The 24,156-nt window shown below is 46.0% G+C and overlaps 1 protein-coding gene across 1 annotated transcript in view; it reads right to left on the bottom strand.

Moving 5' to 3' along the window:
* The window catches only part of MFSD2A (MFSD2 lysolipid transporter A, lysophospholipid), a 188,188-nt gene that overhangs the window by 85,340 nt on the left and 78,692 nt on the right, over window positions 1–24,156 (bottom strand). Inside the window, exon 4 of the mRNA XM_078783177.1 lies at window positions 18,532–18,656. Within this exon, the coding sequence (XP_078639303.1) occupies window positions 18,532–18,656 (125 nt within the window). The remainder of the gene's footprint in view (window positions 1–18,531; window positions 18,657–24,156) is intronic.

Here is a 24,156-nt window from a genome sequence, read left to right as displayed (position 1 = left end):
GTAGCCTATTTTACTCCAGGGGACACCAGGATTACCCACCCAAAATATTGTTGCGATCGGTTCAGCCGTTTTTGCGGTACCTGGGAACAGACGGACGGACAGACAGACAGACGGACGGACATTTGGTGAATTATAGTAAGATCGTCAGAATGTTTCATTCTTTAGACATAGTCACAATAAAAAGTTACAATTAGGTACTCTACACGTGGGGAGAATGGCGGAGCATCGTTTACGAGTCGATACTCGCGTTTGTAAATGCTATCTCCAAAATGAGTAAAATAGTGAGGGGACAGAACGTCTCGTTCTGTTCAATGAACGAGACATTCAATGAACGTTAACACAGACTTGCACGGGATGCTGAGCGACAAACACATTGAAAGGTAATGTGTGCTCAGCAAACATATACAAGAGCAGCTGCACTGAATCCGGATGAAGTATCGGATAATAATATTGAAGATCATCATTGCGGTGCGAGTCCGACGACGTCACCATGCGTGTACTGTTCTGCGAAATATTTCACTAATTAATGAACAGGACAAGGGAAGGGATGGATTTTCACTGTGTTGCTCCAAGAGAAAAGTTAAATTACCTCTAATATTTGCCATACCTGCTCGATTGGAACAACTGCTCGAGTGAAGGGTGGAGAGGAGAGTGGGGGAGGGCGAGAGGAGACGAGACTGGGGGAGGGCGAGAGGAAATGAGACTGGGGGAGGGCGAGAGGAAACGAGACTGGGGGGGGGGGGGCGAGAGGAGAGGAGACTGGGGGAAGGCGAGAGGAGACGAGACTGGGGGGAGGGCGAGAGGAGACGAGACTGGGGGAGGGCGAGAGGAGACGAGACTTGGAAAGGAGGAGAGGAGGGGAGACTTGGGGGAGAGGGAGGGGAGACAGACTGGGGAGAGGGGGAGGGGAGACGAGACTGGGGGAAGGGGGAGGGGAGACGAGACTGGGGAGGGGGAGGGGAAACGAGACTGGGGGAGGGGGAGGGGAAACGAGACTGGGGGAGGGGAGAGGAGACGAGACTGGGGGAAGGCGAGAGGAGACGAGACTGGGGAGGGCGAGAGGAGACGAGACTGGGGGCGGGAGGAAGACGACGAGACTGGGGGAGGGCAGAGAGGAGACGAGACTGGGGGGAGGGCGAGAGGAGACGTGACTGGGGGAGGGCGAAGAGACGAGACTGGGGGAGGGCGAGAGGAGACGAGACTGGGGGGAGGGCGAGAGGAGACGAGACTGGGGAAGGGTGAGAGGAGAGACGAGACTGGGGAGAGGCGTGAGAGGAGATGAGACTTGGAAAGAGGAGGGAGGGGAGACTGGGGGAGAGGGAGGGGAGACGAGATGGGGGAGGGGAGAGGGAGTGAGAGAGTTGGAAAGGAATGAGGGAGAGGAGTAAATCAACCCCCACTCTCTCCCCAGTGTGTGTGACCCCTCTCCCCAGTGTGTGCGACCCCGCTCTCCCCAGTGTGTGCGACCCGCCTCTCCCCAGTTGTGCGACCCGCTCTCCCCATGTGTGCGACCCCGCTCTCCCCAGTGTGTGCGACCCCGCTCTCCCCAGTGTGTGCGACCTCCGCTCTCCCCAGTGTGTGCGACCCCGCTCTCCCCAGTGTGTGCGACCCTGCTCTCCCCAGTGGTGCGACCCCGCTCTCCCCAGTGTTGCGACCCTCGCTCTCCCCAGGTTGTGCGACCCCGCTCTCCCAGTGTGTGCGACCCCGCTCTCCCCAGTGTGTGCGACCCCGCTCCCTCCCAGTGTGTGCGACCCCGCTCTCCCCAGTGTGTGCGACCCCGCTCTCCCCAGTGTGTGCGACCACCCGCTCTCCCAGTGTGTGCGACCCCGCTCCCCCCAGTGTGTGCGGCCCCGCTCCCCCCAGTGTGTGCGACCCCGCTCTCCCCAGTGTGTGCGACCCCGCTCTCCCAGTGTGTGCGACCCCGCTCTCACCCAGTTGTGTGCGACCCCGCTCTCCCCAGTGTGTGCGACCCCGCTCTCCCCAGTGTGTGCGACCCCCGCTCTCCCCAGTGTGTGCGACCCGCTCTCCCCAGTGTGTGCGACCCCGCTCTCCCCAGTGTGTGCGACCCCGCTCTCCCCAGTGTGTGCGACCCCGCTCTCCCCAGGTGTGTGCGACCCCGGGCTCCCCCCAGTGTGTGCGACCCCGCTCCCCCCAGTGTGTGCGACCCCGCTCTCCCCAGTGTGTGCGACCCCGCTCTCCCCAGTGTGTGCGACCCCCGCTCTCCCCAGTGTGTGCGACCCCGCTCTCCCCAGTGTGTGCGACCCCCGCTCTCCCCAGTGTGTGCAACCCCGCTCTCCCCAGTGTGTGCGACCCCGCTCTCCCCAGTGTGTGCGACCCCCGCTCTCCCCAGTGTGTGCGACCCCGCTCTCCCCAGTGTGTGCGACCCCGCTCTCCCCAGTGTGTGCGACCCGCTCTCCCCAGTGTGTGCGACCCCGCTCTCCCCAGTGTGTGCGACCCCGCTCTCCCCCGTGTGTGCGACCCGCTCTCCCCCGTGTGTGCGACCCCGCTCTCCCCCGTGTGTGTGACCCCCACTCTCCCCCGTGTGTGTGACCCCCACTCTCCCCCGTGTGTGTGACCCCCACTCTCTCCCCCGTGTGTGCGACCCCGCCTCTCCCCCGTGTGTGTGACCCCGCTCTCCCCCGTGTGTGTGACCCCCACTCTCCCCCGTGTGTGTGACCCCCACTCTCCCCGTGTGTGCGACCCCCGCTCTCCCCAGTGTGTGCGACCCAGCCTCTCCCCAGTGTGTGCGACCCCGCTCTCCCCCAGTGTGTGCGACCCCGCTCTCCCCAGTGTGTGCGACCCCGCTCTCCCCAGTGTGTGCGACCCCGCTCCCCCCAGTGTGTGCGACCCCGCTCCCCCCAGTGTGTGCGACCCCGCTCTCCCCAGTGTGTGCGACCCCGCTCTCCCCGATGTGTGCGACCCCGCTCTCCCCAGTGTGTGCGACCCCGCTCTCCCCAGTGTGTGCGACCCCCGCCTCTCCCCCGTGTGTGCGACCCCGCTCTCCCCCGTGTGTGTGACCCCCACTCTCCCCCGTGTGTGTGACCCCCACTCTCCCCCGTGTGTGTGACCCCCACTCTCCCCCGTGTGTGTGACCCACTCCGCAGTGCAGTGTGCGTGATGTGGAGGGATGGGGCGAGGAGGGAGAGGATTTGAGCTCTTGAAGTCACATTTTACATGAGATGCAATTACACATTTCAAACTGTATTTCCCATGTGCACGCACATGTATTCACATGTTATCAGAAGTAATAAATTGTGTAGATTACATCATTTGTGCATCTGATAGATTGCCAGTAACCATTTTGCAAAACTGAATGTGCAGGTGCAGCATCTCACTCAAGATGTCCAAATGTCACACACGTCCATATCCGTGGGATTCCCACGGGTGACCCCACTAGTGTATAGAATAAAACAGAAGGGTCTGTCTGTCCGTCCGTCCCCAAACTAGTCCTACTCCCTCAGTTTTTGTAGCTAGCCCCACCAAACCTCCAGTGGAATGTTTTAGGGACCCAGCGGATGTTGAAAGGTAGGAAGTAGGTTTCATAAATTCCTCAATAAAATTATCATTTTGATGTTGGATGTTGGCCTGGTGTTGGCTTAGCGGTTAGGGTGCCGGCTTGGGATCCTAGGATCCTGGGTTCGAATCCCGGTCGATTGCTGAACTAACACCAGGGTTAATGGACTAACACCAGGGACTCAGCCTGTCATCCTTCCGAGGTCGGCAAATTGAGTACCAGCTTGCTGGGATGCATGATCCAGTGTGTACCCCGAGTTAGAATAGGTACACTGTATCCCTGCACGTCGTAAGAGGTGACTGAGGGTTGGCGTCAGGAAGGGCATCCGGCCATAAAAACATTTCCTCAAACAGGGAACCATGATTGTCATGGGGCCCGCAAGGCTAACCCCCACTCTCATGGGGAAAATGGCCTTAAAACGATCATTCATTCATTCATTCATATTAACTCAATACGAACGTGCCCCAAATCCGGAAGTGAACACATGACGCCAATGAGCTGATTTGATAATATCTCAATACAATCATCATTTAACACAGTATTTTGTTGTAGTATCAATTTATGACTGGAGTTATGCTGTTTGGAATAAAGTGAATACAATTGTGATTTTTTTGAATCAACAACCGTACGAACTGCTCCATATCCGGATATAATATCAGCACGGATTTAAATATTTATTTAAGTCACAAGTGTTCGTAAAAGTTTATTACTTGCAAAATCGAAGATTTTTCAAGTATATTGGTCGGTTCCGTTTGTGGTTCTGTCTGTTTGTCTGTTTGTCACCAGCCTACAGGTCACAATTTTCAACCGATCTTCACGAAACTTCACCAAATGGTAGAGTTGGTCAAAAGCAAGCAGCCTATTGTTTTTGGGGTCAATAGGTCAAAAGGTCAACATAAGCCAAAGGTCACCAACTTTGCTAAATTTCTAAAATCCTCAATTTTCATCCGATTGACTTGAAATTTTAAGAGGACTTGCATATCTGGTCACTGAATTCAACCACCAAGTATTTTTGAGGTCAACAAGGCCAAAAGGTTAACATAGGCAAAGTTTCAAAAATCCTCAATTTTCATCCGATTGACTTGAAAATTGAACAGCATTTTCACATCGAGTCACTAAATAGGGAAACTATTTTTGAGGTCAAAAGGTCAACCTTCCAAAATCATCATTTTTCATCTGATAAAATCGTCACTTTTCTTCCTATTGGCCCGAGCTTTGATCAAGATTGTCAATTTTAATCTTGATGAAATGGACAATTTGCTGTATCAATGGAATTTTTTCCTTGGGGGGGTGGAGGGCGATTTTGCAAGTATCGTGCTCCGCATGACGGCTTCTTGTTTTTAATATTAATGCTATTTAATTTATAATTGGAATGATGCTGTTTGGAATGAAAATACAGATATTGAGTCTCCCCATATGAATCGGGGTCATATGGACGTCTTGGTGAGGAGGAACCTCAATGGAAGCTTAAGTACCGCAGTGTATAGGAAACCCACCCAGACCGAGCGTTACCTCGATTTCACGTCTTGCCATCCACTGCACCATAAAAGAGCTGTGGTGAATACACTCGTAAAAAGGGCAAGGAATATACCGTCCACCTTGGAGGACAAAAGGAGTGAGATCAAGCATCTCAAATGGGTATTGAAAGCTACCCAGACCACCTCTGCCCAAAAAATGAAATGGTACTGGCAGCTCCAAGAACCCAGGACGTGCCACAGGAACCACCTAAGGGCTTCTGCGTGCTACCATTTGTGCCACGGGTAGCTCAAAGGATTGGCAGGATTTTGAGACCGGTCGGGGTGAGGGTTAACTCCCAACCTATATACACCTTGTGACGTGCACTGACCAAGGTCAAAGACAAAAGACTAAAGAGTGATTGCACAGGTGTGGTATACACCATTCCATGTGACTGTGGTGAGAATACATAGGCGAGACTGGAAGAACCTTAGGCCAGCGCATGAATGAACACCACAAGGCCTTTGAGTGTAATCACCCAGAAAGATCTGCTATCGCCAAGCATGGAATAAGGGCGGGCCATGTTCCTCTATGGGACAATGTGATTGTGTTGGCGGCATCCCCGAACCGGGCCAGGAGGCGAATACTGGAGGCCTGGCACACTGGCCAAACGAGGGCACCATTGACAGAGACTGTGGCGTTACCACAGGCATACGGACCTCTCAAGCATAAATACACCAGAGAGACACCGATGCTGGGAGGAGGACAAAGACAAAGTGGGACACAGCCGACACAGGCAACAAGGACAACAAAACACAATACACCGCTCAAACACACACAAAACACTTGCAACATAAGCCGATCATGGGTCTATGGTCACGAGGTCTCGCAACACAGCTTTGTGATTGGTTGATAGAATAGGCCCACCCCTCCCCCTAGGTATATCTGGGAGGAGGTGAACAAGGGAACTTCTCTTGATGAAGGCTAGTGGAGGCTCAGCGCACGCTGGGTTGCTGGCCGAAACGTTGAGTTTTTTTTAAAGACAAAGCTATAGGTTGCAGAACGGAAAAATGGATGTCGTGGATATATATATATATAATTATATATATATATATATATATATATATATATATATATATATATATATATATATATATATATATATATATATATATATACATATATATATATATATACACACACACTGTATATGTATGTATGTATATATATATATATATTTGCGGTTGGGAGTTGGCAAAATTTGCAGCAGGCAAAGGCAAAAAAATTGCAGCAGGCAAAATTTGTGGTTGGGAGTAAATCCAAATGACTCCATGGTAAGATCTCCAACCTTTAATTGAACAAACAATTTAATTGAAACGTTGTCATTGTTTGTTCAATTAAAGGTTGGAGATCTTACCATGGAGTCATATACAGACTTGGCATTTAATATGGAATTTTATTTTTTATTGACTTGGGTTTACTTTCTTAACTCAGTATATCAATCTGGTGAGTTTCTTTTACACTTTGGTGATTTATTTGTCAAAAAAGAACCATGTCACTGATTGTCTGTCGCAGCAAGAAGTCAACAACAGGATTATATCACAGGTGGCGTGGCAAAATGTACGGACAGGTGCATTTGACGATTGGCTTCACAGTCGGGTATACAAGGGTTGTTGCATTCTGTATTAGTGGAAAACAACTGCTGCACGTCTCCAAAAGTTATTGCCGCTTCCTCTGGAGATGGTTCGTCAACTCGACAATGCCGTTTGTCATGGAGTGGTGGCTTTACGAAATTACGGCATGAAAGAGCGTGCTATTGCTCGGCAGTATGGCATCACTCAAGGTCAGGTGTCAAAGATCCTGAAACGAAATGCTCAGAGGGGTGTCCCTACTCCAATACCGAGGCCAGGACGTCCCCGCAGAACCACAAGGAGGGATGATTGCCAGCTGCACCGGTTAGTCCGCAATGGCCGTACCAAGTCAGCTAATCGGCTTAGGGCTGAGTGGCTGCAACTGACAAATGTGCCTGTATCCAGAAGGCTAGTCAACAAACGACTGGTTCAAGCAGGCTATCGTGCCAGGCGTCCCCTGAGAAAGCCACGCCTGACCAGACAACACCACAAGCGCCGATTGCAGTGGGCCAGAGAGCACCGTCAATGGCAGCCAGGACTCTGGAATCACATGATCTGCAGTGACGAGTCTAGATTTCTGGTCTATCGTCAAGATGGCCGCGTCCGAGTGTGCAGACAAGTGCATGAAGCCTACAACAAAGATTGTATAGTGCCAAGGGTCCAAGCTGGAGGTGGTGGGGTGACCGTTTGGGCTGCTTTTCATGCAGGGGGCAAAACTGACCTGGTTGTCCTGAATGGAAACCTGAACCAGTTCAAGTACAGGGCCATTCTGGAAGAAACATTGCTTCCATTTGCTCATGCAGCCTTTCGAGGAAACTTTGTCTTCCAAGATGACAATGCATGGCCTCATCATGCTCGCATGATCCAACACTTTCTTGCTGACCGTGGTGTTGAGCATATGGAGTGGCCTGCCATGTCCCCGGATATGAATCCGATAGGGAACTTGTGGGCAGAATTAACGCGTCAAATCGACCACTTGGACCAGCAGCCGACCTCTGTGCGTGAATTGCAGCAGGCTATTGCCACTGCATGGCAAGTGATTCCTGTCCAAACCTTGGCAAATCTCGTGGACAGCATGCCTCAACGTGTACGTGCTCTCCTGAATGCTCGTAGGGGTTACACGAAGTACTGAACTGTAATTTTACTGTCCGTAATCCCAGTCGTAATTTAACTTTTGTTTTTGTTAAAAAAAAATTGGGCTAATGTGCAAAATAAAGAGATACTTCTGGAAAACGTACAGAAGTTTAACACAGTACTGTCCATGAATTGAGTTCGATATCAGGTTACATCACTTTCAAGGATCAATTTATTTGTTTCGAAATGTCAAATGTGGTTTTTGTTTCTTTTAAAGGTCACATTAACAAAATCTAGAATGATTTCAACATAACTCCAATGAACTTTTGGTTCTAAGGCATCTTGAAAAGTAAGTTCACCCCCACAAAAAAAATATTCCATTTTAAATGCCAAGTCTATATATATATATATATATATATATATATATATATATATATATATATAAATATATATATATATATAGTTGCGGTTTTGAGTTTTGATAACAGTCAGTACAATAGAGGTTAAATTTCCCCCTCATAGTTAGTCACACAAGCAACATGTAGCCTCACGATAGTGTAGTTATCTCTTAGTATTTGTGAGCTTAGTCCTTTTCCTATGTTAGTTCTGCGTTGAGTAGAGCAAGGAGAATAGGTCCTACTTCTACTTCCATTGAATATCCCGCCTCCCTAGGCTCATGCCTCTTTGTGCTGACTTTGGTTCATTTTGGTGCGAATTAACACAAGGCAGGCCGAGGAGGGTCGGGGCGGGACCGAGTGAGGGCGGCAGAGGAGCTGACGGTAAGCGCGAGCCGCCAATCAGGGCTCAGAGGGTGTGGCGGCAGCACTGTGTCACAGGGCGTGGTTGGAAGGTTCGAGAGGGTTCGAGAAGGTTTGGGGCGTATCAATATAAGCCGTTGCATAAAGCCCCCAGGAGGACTGACAAGAAGGACTCGCGAGCAGCTGGATTGAAGAGAGAGGTACGAGGACTGAGTTGGCATTGAGTGAAGAAAGACGCGCATGAACCAGGATACGTGCTCATATAAAGTAATGCTCGGTTGAGCTTGAAGCCGAGCCGCGTACAGTGCATTAAGCTAGGCGAGTAATAACGCGCTGTGTAACCGCCAGCCGCGCTGAGAGACGCGTATTTTCCTTTCTACCTCATCGGCTGCCTTTTGTTTGGGAGATGCGCTACAAGGATCCTTCCACCGCCTGCTTGCCATCTTCGCGGGACGTGCTGGGACCGTGGAGAGCCGGACGGGGCCGTTCCTGGACGACCACGTCGGCGCGTTTGGCTTGAACATCAACCTGCCTGCAATTCCCTGTGTGAGTGTGACGGGCCCGAGTCTGGGAGTTAAGGATAAGACCGATTAAGTGCTGCTCTGTGTCTCTGCGTACCGATCATTGTATATACGTGTGGGAATAATAATTAAACCTGTGTTCTTCCTTTCCATTCGATCGTTCTCGTGATTTCCTCATTGGCTAAGCGTGGTACGAATAGAACCGCTCGAATCGGGTTCCACTACTAAAAACTGCACGGACCACGTGGTACTCAATCCGCTCGGTGTACCCAAATCACACGTGGCTCGTGCGAGGCTTGGTTCCCCGCTTCCGTGGCGGCGCAGGGATTTAGGTACGAGCGAGACTTGGTCCCGAAACCCTACCTTGCGTTTGTCCGGAAGAGGCGTTTCAAGTCTCTCGGTTCCGCCAAACCCAGAAAGAACAAGGCGATTAATCCCCCCTTGGTAAGGGTAAGAAGGGTGGCAGAGAACCGTAACAATATATATACAGTATATATACACAATATATATATATATATATCTGTGCAGTCTGTCCTGTCCTGTCCTGTGTTATGTTGTGTTGTGTTGTCTTGTGTTATCACTGAACTACTTTCTCAAACTTTTGTGAAATCGTACCAAACTTCTGGTATGCACATATCTCTCCCGTGTCCGAAGGGTATTTTCTTTTGAAAAATTTTCTATATTTTTTTTTTTTTTGGGGGGGGGGGAAATTTTTTTTTTTTCAACTTCAATTGTTTATAAAATGTGATATCACGTATATTACAAATACATTTGTGCAAAATAATTGTTTGAATTATGATTGGTTTAAACCATGACAAAACGGCAACTCGGGTGCAGTCATTTATCTATATATCTACACATCTGGGCAGTGTCTGTTGTCACTTAACGACTCCCTCAAACTTTTGTTTCCGTGGTTGTGAAGTGTTTTTAATAACGTTGTGGTGGTTTTGAATCACGTGGTGGTGAGGTATTTTGAATTATGTGGTGGTGAGGTATTTTGAATGATGTGGTGGTGAGGTGTTTTTAAATGACGTGGTGGTGAAGTGTTTTTAAATGACGTGGTGGTGAGGTGTTTTTAAATCACATGGTGGTGAGGTGTTTTTGAATTATGTGGTGGTGAGGTATTTATAATTATGTGGTGGTGAGGTATTTATAATTACGTGGTGGTGAGGTATTTATAATTACGTGGTGGTGAGGTATTTATAATTATATTATTATAAATCGGGTTTATAATTATATATTTATAATTATATTATTTTATATTTATAATTATTTATAATTATATTATTATAAATACCTCACCACCACGTAATTATAAATACCTCACCACCACGTAATTATAAATACCTCACCACCACAATTCAAAAACACCTCACCACCATGTGATTTAAAAACACACCACCACATCATTTAAAAACACGTAATTACGTAAACGTAATTTACGTAAACGTAATTACGTAAACGTAAATACGTAAACGTAAACGTAATCATTGTATATACGTGTGGGAATAATAATTAAACCTGTGTTCTTCCTTTCCATTCGATCGTTCTCGTGAATTCCTCATTGGCTAAGCGTGGTACGAATAGAACCGCTCGAATCGGGTTCCACTACTAAAAACTGCACGGACCACGTGGTACTCAATCCGCTCGGTGTACCCAAATCACACGTGGCTCGTGCGAGCAGAATCGAGGCTCGTGAAAAAGCTAACATTTATCACACAAAAAAATCAAACAAACAAAATATATAAAAAGAGGGAGCGGTAGACAAGATGGGGAGAGAAGGGGAAGCACACAAACACAACACTTGAGAGCAGGGAGATGTGTGGGAGGGAGAGGGCTTGGGGGGAGGAGGAGTGGGAAGGGGTGGGAGAAGTATAAAACACAAGGACACCAAGGATTTCCAGGAAAGAAGTTGGTATTTCAAAAAAGTGGATTTGGGGTGAAATTAGCGGGGGTAGAAAAGATCAAGGTTTTGGATCGGGGAAGATAAGAGATGGTGGTGAACAGCTGTTTTAAAGACCTGGAGGGAGGAGTGGGATTGAAGAGAGTGAGGGAGTTTGTTCCAGAGGCGGGAGAAAAGAGGAATGAAGGAGTGAAGGTGAGCAGAGAGTCTTGATTTTGGCAGTTTAACCATAAGAGGGTTGCTGGCAGATGTGCGACCTGTAGGAATATTTGGGGGACAGAGCCCAGAGAGAGCTGGGGGGGGGGGGCATGGCCAGAAAGGAGTCAGTAGAAGACGACCCTTTGGTTCGAGGTTCTACCTCAATGCTGACGACCCTTTGGAACGAATAATCAAGAAATTAATTTTTATGATACATTGACTTTGTTTTCATTTATACACGAGTTTTTTTTAGGTCATCTCCTTCCGGAGATAGGTCACTAAGAATGCGTCTCGATGTCCGTCCGTCCCCCCTTTTTTCAACTAGTGTTATAGAGATGGGTTAGGGCTCGTTGAATCTAATGGGAGGAGTCATTATTTCGGTGACATACGATGAGCGGAAATGGCATGGAGTTGAACAAACACATTTTTTTCGCCGAAAAAAACAGTGTGTAGACATTCTATTATGAATTGACAGTAACTAGACACAATAACCAATCACCGGATAACAAAATGTCATTTTTGATAAAATTCGACTTGAGCAAGAACGGCACGAAGGTGACGATATATACAGTATACATACAGTATATATATATTGTTGCGGATATGAGGATTGCATTTTTTTGATTGTGTTGTGTTGTATTGGAAATGGTGATGAACATTGTTTGGATATGGCCCCTCCTGCCTCCAGAGTTGTGTAAAGGTAAAAAAGGCGTCCCGGTAGTTATTCCATGAAACACCACATTGCAGGACCCGATAAAACCCTTGTTCAGTAGCTTATATCTTATTATGTGTTTTAGAGTAAGGCCTTGTCTTCCATTAAAATAATACTCCATTGCACCGAATCAATTAAGAATAGCTCCCCTTCAATAATTCCATTTCCCAGCCAAACTCTCCATCTGTGGGTAAAGCAGTTCACAAGCGTGGGGTGCACGCCCTCTCAATTCACTGCTATAGTGAATATGTGCTCCGTGCTCTGTTTGAACAGGAGGGGCGGGGTCGCCAGGGAGAGGCAAGCCCAGGGCGCGCCACGAAGGGCGGGGCTGTGCAGCCCCATGCCCAAATAAGGAAACAAGTCCATGGCTCGCCACGAGGGGCGTGCCGTCGGCGCGATGCCCAAATAAGGAGACAAGCCCGTGGGATTACGATACAAGGTCACGAAACAGAGCACGGGAGAGGGCGTGTCAGTCCCGCGCTGGAGAGAAGTGAGAGGAAGGGAATACGAGCTGAGCTGCGTGGAGAGGTACATGACAAAGAAAGGGTCCAAGAGAAAGCAGAGGAACTTTTACGAACGAGTTGCAAAGAGATACGGCAGACGAGTCCAGCCCCGTTTCAACCAGCCGCGTGAAGCCCTGACGGGGCAGCGAGTGACCCTGCCGGCGTGCGCTGTAAAGCCGAATACCAGGAGCTGCCGGCGTGCGCTGTAAAGCGGATTTCAAGGAGCTGCCGGCTCCCCGCTTCCCGCCCGGAGTGGACCTGCTCGCTGTGCCCTGTGATCCCACCTGCTCATCTTTTCCAGCCATTCCTGCCTGCAAGTTCCCCATTTGCGTACGTGAGTTTGTTTTGTTCGTGCTGTCCTGGGTAGTAACCAAGTCTGTATAAGCGAGTAATTTTCACTGTGTCACCTGCGTTTTCATGTCCGCTGTAAATACCCGTGACTGCTCTTTTTGCTTATGTGTGTGTAAATAATAATAAACCCCGTTACTCTTCTGTATGTCTTCTTCTTCTTCCTCTTTGCATTCGTCGTCTTAGTCTTTTCCACATTGAGTATCTGTGGCGCGATACGGCCAACGTTTGGGTGAATCGGGTTTAGTCGGGGAACAACTGTTCGGCCGCGGTGCCTTCGCTCGGCAAACAACATCCTTAACCGCGTACCATAACAATATATATAAATACACACATACACACACACACACACACACACACACACACACACACACACACACACACACACACACACACACACACACACACACACACACACACACACACACACACACACGAAAATGACATTTCGTAATAACAGGAATTTTTTTTTTTTGGGTATTGACATTGCTGAACGAAGCAGACACTGAAGGGTGCAGTCACAAAACTTGCAAATAATAAATAGGGTGGTTACACAAGCATATGGAATACCACCCAGAGTCAGTTCATGGTTGTGGTGCTCTCTCATTCATCAGCTAATTAAGAATTCCAACACCTCGGGAATGAATGTCTCTATTTGGCTGAAATTGCCAACAAACGCAAGTTCAATTTTAGCAAAAGGCATACTGGCAAAATGAATCCCACCGAGATGCAACTTTAGAAGATTCTTTGCTTTCATAAGATTACATTTCAACATGGCAGCACTGGTATTTCTTTTGTGGTCCGAGACATTGTATGGTGCAACACCAGAACGAAGTTTAACTGTGAATGACAAAGTGGATTCAGGTGTGACCCTCGCCAAAATGATATTTGTAAGATGATTGCAAAGCGAGACACTACAACAGCTACATATGAAACAATCCTAATTATTCCCATCTTTTTTGTGGTTGGCTGGGGAATGTTTTTGGCCCGAGTGTATCAGAAACAGGCTCGTCAGGATTGACATCCGACTGAATGGGGCAGGAATTTGCAACTCGTTCTGCGTTCCGGTGACAACTCGCTCTTCGTAAAAGACACCGTGGGATCTCTAAATTATAGCATATGGAACACCCGGCTAAACTTCCAACCGAGGGACATTGCCCCTTACGATTCAACCTCATGCCTGAGAAACACCGATCCGACAGTCGGGAATCAAAGCCAGTCCAAACTGCTGAAAGGAGAGTCCATTCCCCCTCCCCCCCACGCCATCCTGTTTAGCTGATTGTGAAACCGAGACAGCTGGGATGGAAAAGTTTTCCCTGCGTCTATGAAAATGTACTTGGTTGGTGCAGGGGTAGCAAACCCTCACTCACTACGAGTGAAACAGCCAAAAGGTAGTTTTTGCTGCTCTTGCTCTCAGAACACAGCATTTCATCGACAGCTGTCAATCACATCGCACAATTAATTTAAAGTGATATCCAATTAAACCAACACATGGTTGGATCATTACAAACATGGTGAAATTTGAAATATGCAAGAGCAAATAATATTAACAACTCGAGTGCAAGGCATCTGCAAAAAAAAACAAAAAAAAAACCGAGAACAAAAGTAATTTTTGAAAGCTCAAGCCAGGGTGGGAAACGGCGTAGGAATGTGAAGGTTGGTGTTGGGTTTGACGTCAGCTTTGGAGGAAGAGCGGAGGGTGTGAGATTTGAAGGCTTACAAAGAGCACGTGGCAGCATCCCATTGAGTCATGAGCTGGCGTGGCAGAGGCAAGGCAAGGCAAGGCAAGAGGTAAAACGTGTCATGGACAAAGACGCGCTGGTGTGCGCAAATGATGGTGATGCTGGCTTTTCGTGCATTCTCATCGTGCTTTACTTATCATTTTTTGGGTTAAAATCGGAAAGAATAAAATCGAACTCAATTGTGCTTATTTTGATCATGATGTAAAGTTAGCTCCAGCATTCAATTTGATTGCAGATGTTAAATAGCAAGAAAGCCTGACACAAGGGGGAGCCTCAAGGATGGTCCTAATGATGATTCTTTACAAAATACAGTATAGGGAAATAAATACTTCCATGAACATATTACCACAAGACTATTCTGATTCAGATTTATCATACTCTGTTACGGAGTTGCTGAAACTGTTTCTTGGCAAGGATATGCTGCTGGGTGGTTTGCCATTGCCTTCCCAGCCCTCGTCATGGCAGAAATTTGTAATTTGTTCAGGGTGTCGGCGATAACTCGCCTACTCTTCACAAATGACACTGGGGTCTTCAACATCGACCAACTAATGCTGGCAAACAACGTCCAGTTTAACGGCCATCCGAGGACAGCACACAGGCATTAACGAATCACCCTGCATGTGAAACACTGGGATGACAGTTTATAGCTGGGTCGAGATTCTAACCCAGGATAGACAGCTTAGAGGCGAGCGTATGTACGTCCAAGCCAGGGTTTCCCAAGCTTTTTCTGTGTATATGGCCCCCTTGGCTCCCAGAGCCCCTTCCCCAGCACCCCCCTCCCTTTCGTGAGGATCGAGTGGCGGAGCACGTGTAAGCAGGCTATGGGGGTCTGGGGCCATGTCCCCCAGAAATTTTTTGATTTCTGGATGCTCTGTGGTGCATTCTGAGAGGTGTTTTTTCCTTTAATTGGCTATTTTGTTTGTATGAGAATTGGTAAATTATTACACAGAAAATGAGGAATTCCAAGCAGCCAACATGAATATTTAGTTCCATAATTTTTTCTGTTCCTTACTGGCTCCCAACTACATCGTTTTTGGAAGAGGCAAACAAAGCAACGTCGCTCGAATGATGCATGTTTGATATGAGATTTTAATATTATCAGTAGCAACACTATGGACAGCATAAAATAGAACTGTCACACAAGAAAACAGTATGAAAAGGTTCCACGTCAAGAATTATCAGTAGCAACACGAGGGACAGCATAAAATAGAACTGTCACACAAGAAAACAGTATGAAAAGGTTCCAAGTCAAGAATATGAATGAATGAATGATCGTTTTAAGGCCATTTTCCCTGCTAGAGTGGGGGTTAGCCTTGCGGGCCCCATGACAATCATGGTTCCCTGTTTGAGGCAATGTTTTTATGGCCGGATGCCCTTCCTGACGCCAACCCTTGGTCGCCTCTTACGATGCGCAGGGATACGGTGTACCTATTCTAAACCGGGGTACACACCGTGATCATTCATCCCAGCAAGCTGGTACTCAATTTGCCGACCTCGGAAGGATGACAGGCTGAGTCAACCCCCCTGGCGTTAATTCAGCAATCGACCGGGATTCGAACCCAGGATCCTAGGATCCCAAGCCTGCGCCCTAACCGCTAAGCCAACACCAGGCTGCCTTTTACATGTACTGTATAGATATATACCGTTATTTCACGTTATTATTATTTCATGTTATTATTTCACTGCATGGCCTTTTCAGCATTCTCCTCCGAACATGACTGGTTCATGATGCTCAGAACCCATGTTAAAATCCCATATACTACATGACCGGGATTAAAAAAAAAAACCTCTGTTGTGTCTATTTAGCGCAGTGTGTTATCTCACAAAAAGAAACTCAATTTGACATCAACTCAGGTAATTAAAACTAGGGACGTGGTGCATGCGCCATAAAAGTGAATTAAAAACTCAGTGGAATGAATGAATGAATGTATTTTAGCTACCAATTGGGGTATCCGTGGTTGAGTCACAGTCAGGGCACAGCGGAGGTCATCTTCCACGTGGAGCAGATTACACTGTTTCGATTTGATATTCAACAGTGTGGAAAACCCCGCTTCGCAGAGATAGGTAGACGAGAATGGCAGAAGCACCCGGATAGCTATCTGGCTGATATTAGGGTAGCGACCCATTCCCACCCAAAACTCCGTCAAGCTCTTCTCTTCGAATGTGACTTTGGCAAATGAATCGTTTCGGAGATCCAGGAATTCATCTTGCATTGCCTCTGGCAAATTACCTCATGGGCCCCCAAGAAATACACCATGGCCCCGGGGGGGTGGGGGCTACCCCACAGGTCTAAACCATCCTTCCAGCCCACAAGACTATATTGATACATATAAAATAGTCAATCGATTGATCATTCGCAAGGATGTCGACTCCGAGTTGTCTATTTTGGAATTGATACCAACTACCGCCTTGGTGAAGCCCAGGTCAAGCATTTAATTATACAGCAGACCCTTCTACAGGCAGGATTCCAGACCCTTCTCCAGGCAGGAGTCCAAACACACTGTTTGGCATGTGTGTAGAAACATTCTAAGCAAGAGGGCAGTGTGGATTAAAATAATTTAGTGTGTGTAGGGACGCTCATACGCTGCATGGACAATTCATGAACTAACGTCAAACCTCCATTCCTCCAACTTGAGCATCTTATGTGAACACTGCACGAGTAAGAATGACTTGTCAACAGTTGTTGCTGTGCTACAAACCCGAAGCCCATTCATTGTAAAGCGATGGCCAGACTTGGTGTATTGCACGTACAACAGCCGATTCTTACACGAGATTCTGCACATTTCATACCTCAATGTTTCATCACAGGCCATTACAATAAATGATCTGTGAAAGGATTTTTCCACCATGTGATGTTATTCATTGCACTCTGTGGGGCTACTGCAGCAATAAGAGCAGGGCCAGACTTACTGAAGCAAAGTATTAAAACCTGTGCCCGACCCATACAAAGAATATGCAAAATGACCAGGGTAGTCGGATGTTGCCCAAAACAGGACGTCTTTTAAGTTTTGTTTAACATTTGCTGGAATTTGAAGAATCTCAAGTATTTATCCTAAGAAGATGGTCTTTGGCACAATCGCATCATATTGTAAACTTTGACCTGTGTCTTCCCTAGGGTCAACTTTGGCCAAAGATACCTCGGGGTATTAACTATACACTGTAGAGTATACAGCTGGATTCACACCCCAACCAAATGATTAATAATAATAATTTTGCTTTTCCACAAAGACCGCATATTTGTGAAATAAACGTCCATCGGCGTGAAGGATCAAGGAGGCAAATACCACTGAGCCTCGTTCCACAATACATACAAATCATAAAATAGTGAGTCAAGAACACCACACCCGAATGAATCATTGGGAGGAATTCACATTATTTTGGACTGAATGAAAGACAGGCAAACAAGTATTCAATGGCCCATTAAACCAGTGGCATGCAGTACCTGCTGTGCCTGGGAGTGGGGTACCGTACATAGTTCTTTTGAGTATAGTTTTGTTTCCTCAGATGAACTCCTCATTCGACATGGTTCTATAATTACATCTGCAGGGACAATTTTCCTGCTTTCCAGCCAACCTTCATTGACATGACAGTAACATGACAGTAACATCTTATCCAAAGAAGGCAAAACATTTCAGCCCGAGACATCACGCCGATGGAATTTGGAATGGAATTTGCCATTGCATCAAAAATAATGCCTCAGCAATGGCCGTGCTATTCTCATCCCAGTGGTCCAGCCCTCATGACAATGGCAAGAGCACACGTCAAATGTAATACTACACACAAGCCAAAAGTAATAAAGGCCATTCTGTCAGTATCCTTCCTAATCCAAAAGGAAAAGTACAGCTGAAACGCACAAAATAAATGTAAAAGGAAGGAAAGGGAATGTTGCACGGCTAGCATCCACCACATCTCGACCACCTCGCACTGAAGCGAAACATGGTACCGATGATGACCAACAATCGACAAACACGGGGAGGAGGAAGACAGTCAACTGTGGTATCAAATTAAAACCTTGTATTACATTACAAAAAATGGCCTCTAAAGGTGTTTTTTTTTTTTTTTTATTACATTACAAACAAAACCCTTTGTGGAAGAACAGGAAAATTCTGATAGAAATCGCTTTTGGTCGCTTCACGCTGACCGAGTGATGCTAGCAGGATTGAAGCACTCACCATGGAATGAGTGTACCAATTTTCCTGCGTGGACTCTTGCTGACCAAGAATCCAATGAGAGGGTCCGTGAATGCATCCCACGCACGACCCACAAATAGGATGACTGACGCATAAAAAGGATTAACCTGTGAGAAGTGGAGCAAGATTACATTATTAAGAAAGTAAACATATTATATGAACTTGGTTGTCCAACTGCTTTGCAGTTATTCCAAGTACAAGTTGCAATACTGTGAAACACAATTGCCATAACCACAGTGGATGTAATCTGAAAACCCTTTAATCCGAAATGTACAGCCTTAAAACATGAGGCCTTTGGGGTTATAATTATATTATGCTGAGAGGAATTCAAATCAACATTTCATTTCATTTCTTCACAAAAGCAACACAATGCAAGAGGATATTTAAATGGCTGAAAGAGTCCGAATGCTAAAAGGCAGGTTATGTAACGGGAACGCCTTTACATGTGCAGGTGAAGTTCAGAACAAACTACGAAACATCGGAATACATAACAGGTATAAACTAGAGAGTTCATAGAAAATGATACCCCACGCAGTGTTCAAGTATATACTTCAATTTAAATAAAAATATGATTTTAAAGATCATTAAAAAAAAAAAACCGTAAGTTTTGCACGACTGAAGCAGTTTTATAAATCAACCTTATTCACTGTGGGCTAATAACCGATGAGCCACAGTTTAGGAGATGGACGCTTTATTGATCACAATAGAACACGTCGCCAATTGGCATCATATGTAGCCATATTGGAGGCCTCTTCTTCACCCCTCTCACATGCCACGCCCACTTCCCAGGGGCTGCGTTTGACAGTTCCTATTACTTACACCACCCTATACAACACGTCCAAGTACTGCAAAACTGGTGGTTGTTCTTGGATGTGTTATGAAGGCGATTTGTGCTCTCGTGTTCAAGGATGTAATTAAATTCAGATAAAGATTTAAAGAAGTTTGAAAACATATAAACAAATTAATTCCTGGTTTTACCCAGTGTCTATTACACCAACTTATCTAACACGTTACATTAGTTCTTCATGCCTGCTGTTTGCATCCTTTAAACAGCAAGTTTCCTGTTTGGAATGATTTTCAATTTTGTTTCATTGCCAGACAGGCAGACAGTAAAAAATATTATCTCTCCTCTCTGTGCATGTGCGGTCGGGACGACTTCAGGGACAGAGTACGGTAAAACGGCAAACTTGTCATGTTCCGATTAGTGTTCAAAATCTAATATTCAATTCCAATAAGTTGTTCCTCGATCATCGACTGATCAGACAGACAGACAAATACAGACAGCTGGACAAGAACCAATTGCTTAATGACCACAGTATAAATACCATAATATGTATATAAATATATGCATAATATGCATAATATGTATAATCTATCTATAATTCCAGTAATCTCTGTACGTTTGTACGTCTGTACGTTTGTTTGTCTGTGACCGCTGTTTCTCGACAACCACGGGTCCGATATACTTTTAACTTGCCAGGTATATTGCTGGGGACCCGAGGATGTGCCTTTTCAAGGTTTCATATTAATCGGACAATTACTTACCGAGCTATGTCCAAAAAACGATTCAACCAATCAGAGAGCAGCGAACGATCGCGTGTGCCGAACGTGGAGGACACACTCTGCCTCGGATGGCACATTTGACAGTGTATTCATTTATTTCACGTTTGCAAACTATGTTGGCGTTAAACTATGTTTTAAAACTAATAAAACCGAATTTGCGATTCATTCGCTTTCCTGCGCGTTTGTGCACGCGATGGCGATTTCTTTACCAAACTCCGGAAGCCGTTCGCTTTGGACCAAACCATTGCATGTAAATAGAGGGGGGGGATTGTCACCGTACTCGCAAGCCGTTCGCTTTGGACCAAACCATTTCATGTAAATAGAGGGGGGGGATATAATTTTAGATATAGATATAGTACGGGCAATGCCCTAGTATAGTATAAATACCATAATATGGGGTAATAAACCATAGTGTAAACTAGAACGGGCACTCGGTAGAGCGCATACCTTCGCCGCAGCTACTGTTCTGTACTTGGCATGGGAGTGTAGGGAACAGAACAACAAAAATACGATTTTGACCTTTTCGTGACCTTGACCTTGACCTTTGACCCGATTGCTCCCAAAATCTAATCAAATGTGTCCCGTATAATAACCAATCATCCCACCAAATTTCATGCAATTCGGTTGAATACTTTTTGAGTTATGCGAATAACATACACACACACACACAGACATACAAATAAATACACAGCGATCAAAACATAACCTTCCGCTTTTGCGAAGGTAATTAAACAAACATGTTCATGGGCCGGCAGTTGAGCAACGTTAATAAAAATTTTATTACTTGCAAAATCGAAGATTTTTCAAGTATATTGGTCGGTTCCGTTTGTGGTTCCGTTTGTGGTTCTGTCTGTGTCTGTCTGTGTCTGTCTGTCTGTGTCTGTCTGTCTGTGTCTGTCTGTCTGTGTCTGTCTGTCTGTGTGTGTCTGTCTGTCTGTGTCTGTCTGTCTGTGTCTGTCTGTCTGTGTCTGTCTGTCTGTGTCTGTCTGTCTGTGTCTGTCTGTCTGTGTCTGTCTGTCTGTGTCTGTCTGTCTGTGTCTGTCTGTCTGTGTCTGTCTGTCTGTGTCTGTCTGTCTGTGTCTGTCTGTCTGTGTCTGTCTGTCTGTGTCTGTCTGTCTGTGTCTGTCTGTCTGTGTCTGTCTGTCTGTGTCTGTCTGTCTGTGTCTGTCTGTCTGTGTCTGTCTGTCTGTGTCTGTCTGTCTGTGTCTGTCTGTCTGTGTCTGTCTGTCTGTGTCTGTCTGTCTGTGTCTGTCTGTCTGTGTCTGTCTGTCTGTGTCTGTCTGTCTGTGTCTGTCTGTCTGTGTCTGTCTGTCTGTCTGTGTCTGTCTGTCTGTGTCTGTCTGTCTGTGTCTGTCTGTCTGTCTGTGTCTGTCTGTCTGTGTCTGTCTGTCTGTGTGTGTCTGTCTGTCTGTGTCTGTCTGTCTGTCTGTGTCTGTCTGTCTGTCTGTCTGTGTCTGTCTGTCTGTGTCTGTCTGTCTGTGTCTGTCTGTGTCTGTCTGTCTGTGTCTGTCTGTCTGTGTCTGTCTGTCTGTGTCTGTCTGTCTGTGTCTGTCTGTCTGTCTGTCTGTCTGTCTGTGTCTGTCTGTCTGTGTCTGTCTGTCTGTGTCTGTCTGTCTGTGTCTGTCTGTCTGTCTGTGTCTGTCTGTCTGTTTGTCTGTCTGTTTGTCTGTCTGTTTGTCTGTCTGTTTGTCTGTCTGTTTGTCTGTCTGTTTGTCTGTCTTTGTCTGTCTGTTTGTTTGTCTGTCTGTTTGTTTGTCTGTCTGTTTGTTTGTTTGTCTGTCTGTCTGTTTGTTTGTCTGTTTGTTTGTCTGTCTGTTTGTCTGTCTGTTTGTCTGTCTGTCTGTTTGTCTGTCTGTCTGTCTGTCTGTCTGTCTGTCTGTTTGTTTGTCTGGCTGTTTGTCTGTTTGTCTGTCTTTGTCTGTCTGTCTGTTTGTCACCGGCCTACAGGTCACAATTCTAAACCAATCGTCACGAAACTTCACCAACTTGTACAAGTCGTCCCAATTGAGAAGCCTATTGATTTTGAGGTCAAAGGTCAAAGGTCATCTGGAGGTCAAATTTCGAAAATCGCCATTTTAAATCCGATCGACTTGAAAATTGAATAGCATTTGTATATCGTCACTAAATTGGGAAATGAACTATTTGAGGTCAAATGGTCAACTTAAGGTCAAATTTTAAAAATCATCAATTTTCATCTAAAAAGCTGTCAATTCTCAACCGATCGACTTGAAAATTGAACAGCATTTGCATATCGAGTCACTAAATTGGGAAACATACTATTTGAGGTCAAAAGGTCAAAGGTCAACTCAAGGTCAACCTTACAAAATCATTTTCATCTGAAAAATCGTCAATTTTCTTCCTATTGATCCGAGCTTTGATCAAGATTGTCAATTTTAATCTTGATGAAATGGACAATTTTCTGTATCAATGGAATTTCTTTTCTTGGGGAGGGGGGGGGGCGTATTTTGCAAGTATCGTGCTCCGCATGACGTCTTCTTGTTTTTTTTTTGTTTTTTTTTATGTAGAAGGCTCCAGGCACAGACTATGTCGTCCTCTTCGAGGCCAGGCCAGATAAAAGAGCTGCATTTATAGAGAAAAGTAAAGAAGGAGAGAATAGTCAGAGTTTTTGAGAAAGCAGAGCATCTGCTTTTGAAAAGGGGAAGATCATAAGTGTTAGGCAAGACATGTGAAGGTAAAGAGTTTCAGAGTTTGGCAGTGGAGGGGAAGAAACAAACATCATAACGGCCCACCCTTGAGTTGCCAATGGCCACACAATAATCATGAGATGTAGTGGCTTGTCGAATAATCCGTGGTCTCGCTAATGGCAGAGGTATACAGGCAGCAAGTTATTGGGAGCAAAAACCGAAGTAATATCTGGAGAAAAGAGAAAGAGAGCCAACTTTGTGACGTAATTTGAGCGGGTCAAGTTTTGAGGTCAGATTGGGAGAGTTGATAAGTCGAATTACTTTTAATTCAATTCTGTCCAGTAAGTATGTGGAATTAGAACCTCCCCAGATGTGAGAGCAGTACTCTATACAAAGACGAATCAATCCTTTATAGAGTTGAAGCAACTGTTGAGAGGAGCAGAATCTTTGACATCTGAACAGGTCTCCCAGTTTCTTTGAGGCAGATTTAGCTATTTGTGTAATGTGTGGATTCCAGGATAGATTTGAAGTTAGGGTAATACCTAGTAGGTTTATTGTATCACATGGTGTAATTGTGGAACTTTCAAAGGAGATTGGAGAGATGAGGAGTTTTGGAGAGAGATATGGGAAGAAATTGAGTTTTAAAGCATTAAACTTAACCTGGTTACATTTGCCCCACTGGGAAATCTTGTTCAAATCCGAATTTAAAGAGGTGGTTGTAATAAAGCGAGATGCAGATTGATTGATGGAAGATGGGGCAGATGGGAAAAACATGGAGGAATGCAACGTTAAGTCATCAGCATGTGAGTGCATTTGGTTATTTGTAGAAGAAAGGCCATTGATAAAAAGAAGGAAGAGTGTTGGAGACAGAACAGAACCCTGAGGAACACCGCTGTTGATAGGGAAGGAGGGAGATGTTGAGCCATGGACAATTACAGAGATAGAGCGGTCAGAGAGAAAGCTCGATATGAGAGAGCAGAGTGAAGGAGGAAAGCCGAAAGAGGGAAGCTTGGATATCAGACCCCGATGCCAAACTCTGTCAAAGGCTTTTGAGATATCAAGGCCTACAACAAAGGATTCCCCAAAATCTCTCAGAGAAGAGGCCCAGACATTCGTAATGTAAGAAAGGATATCACCGGTAGATCTTGCCTTGCGAAAGCCATATTGATGGTCAGATAGAAGACTGTGGGATTCAAGATGCTTGAGGAAATGGTTATTGAGAAGACATTCAAAGACTTTGGAAATAGTAGAAGTCAGAGCAATAGGACGGTAGTTGGAAGGGTTTGAACGATGACCCTTCTTTAAAATAGGCTGCACTAAGGCACGTTTCCAGGAAAGAGGAAAAGTTTGGGTTTTTAAACAAAAACGAAACAAACGAGCAAGCACGGGTGCAAGTTCT

The sequence above is a fragment of the Myxine glutinosa genome, chromosome 8, assembly GCF_964187855.1.
Source record: "Myxine glutinosa chromosome 8, kmMyxGlut1.1, whole genome shotgun sequence".
Classification (NCBI taxonomy): domain Eukaryota; kingdom Metazoa; phylum Chordata; class Myxini; order Myxiniformes; family Myxinidae; genus Myxine; species Myxine glutinosa.
The sequence above is the reverse complement of the archived record's forward strand: the minus strand, read 5'-3'. Positions and strand labels throughout refer to the sequence as shown.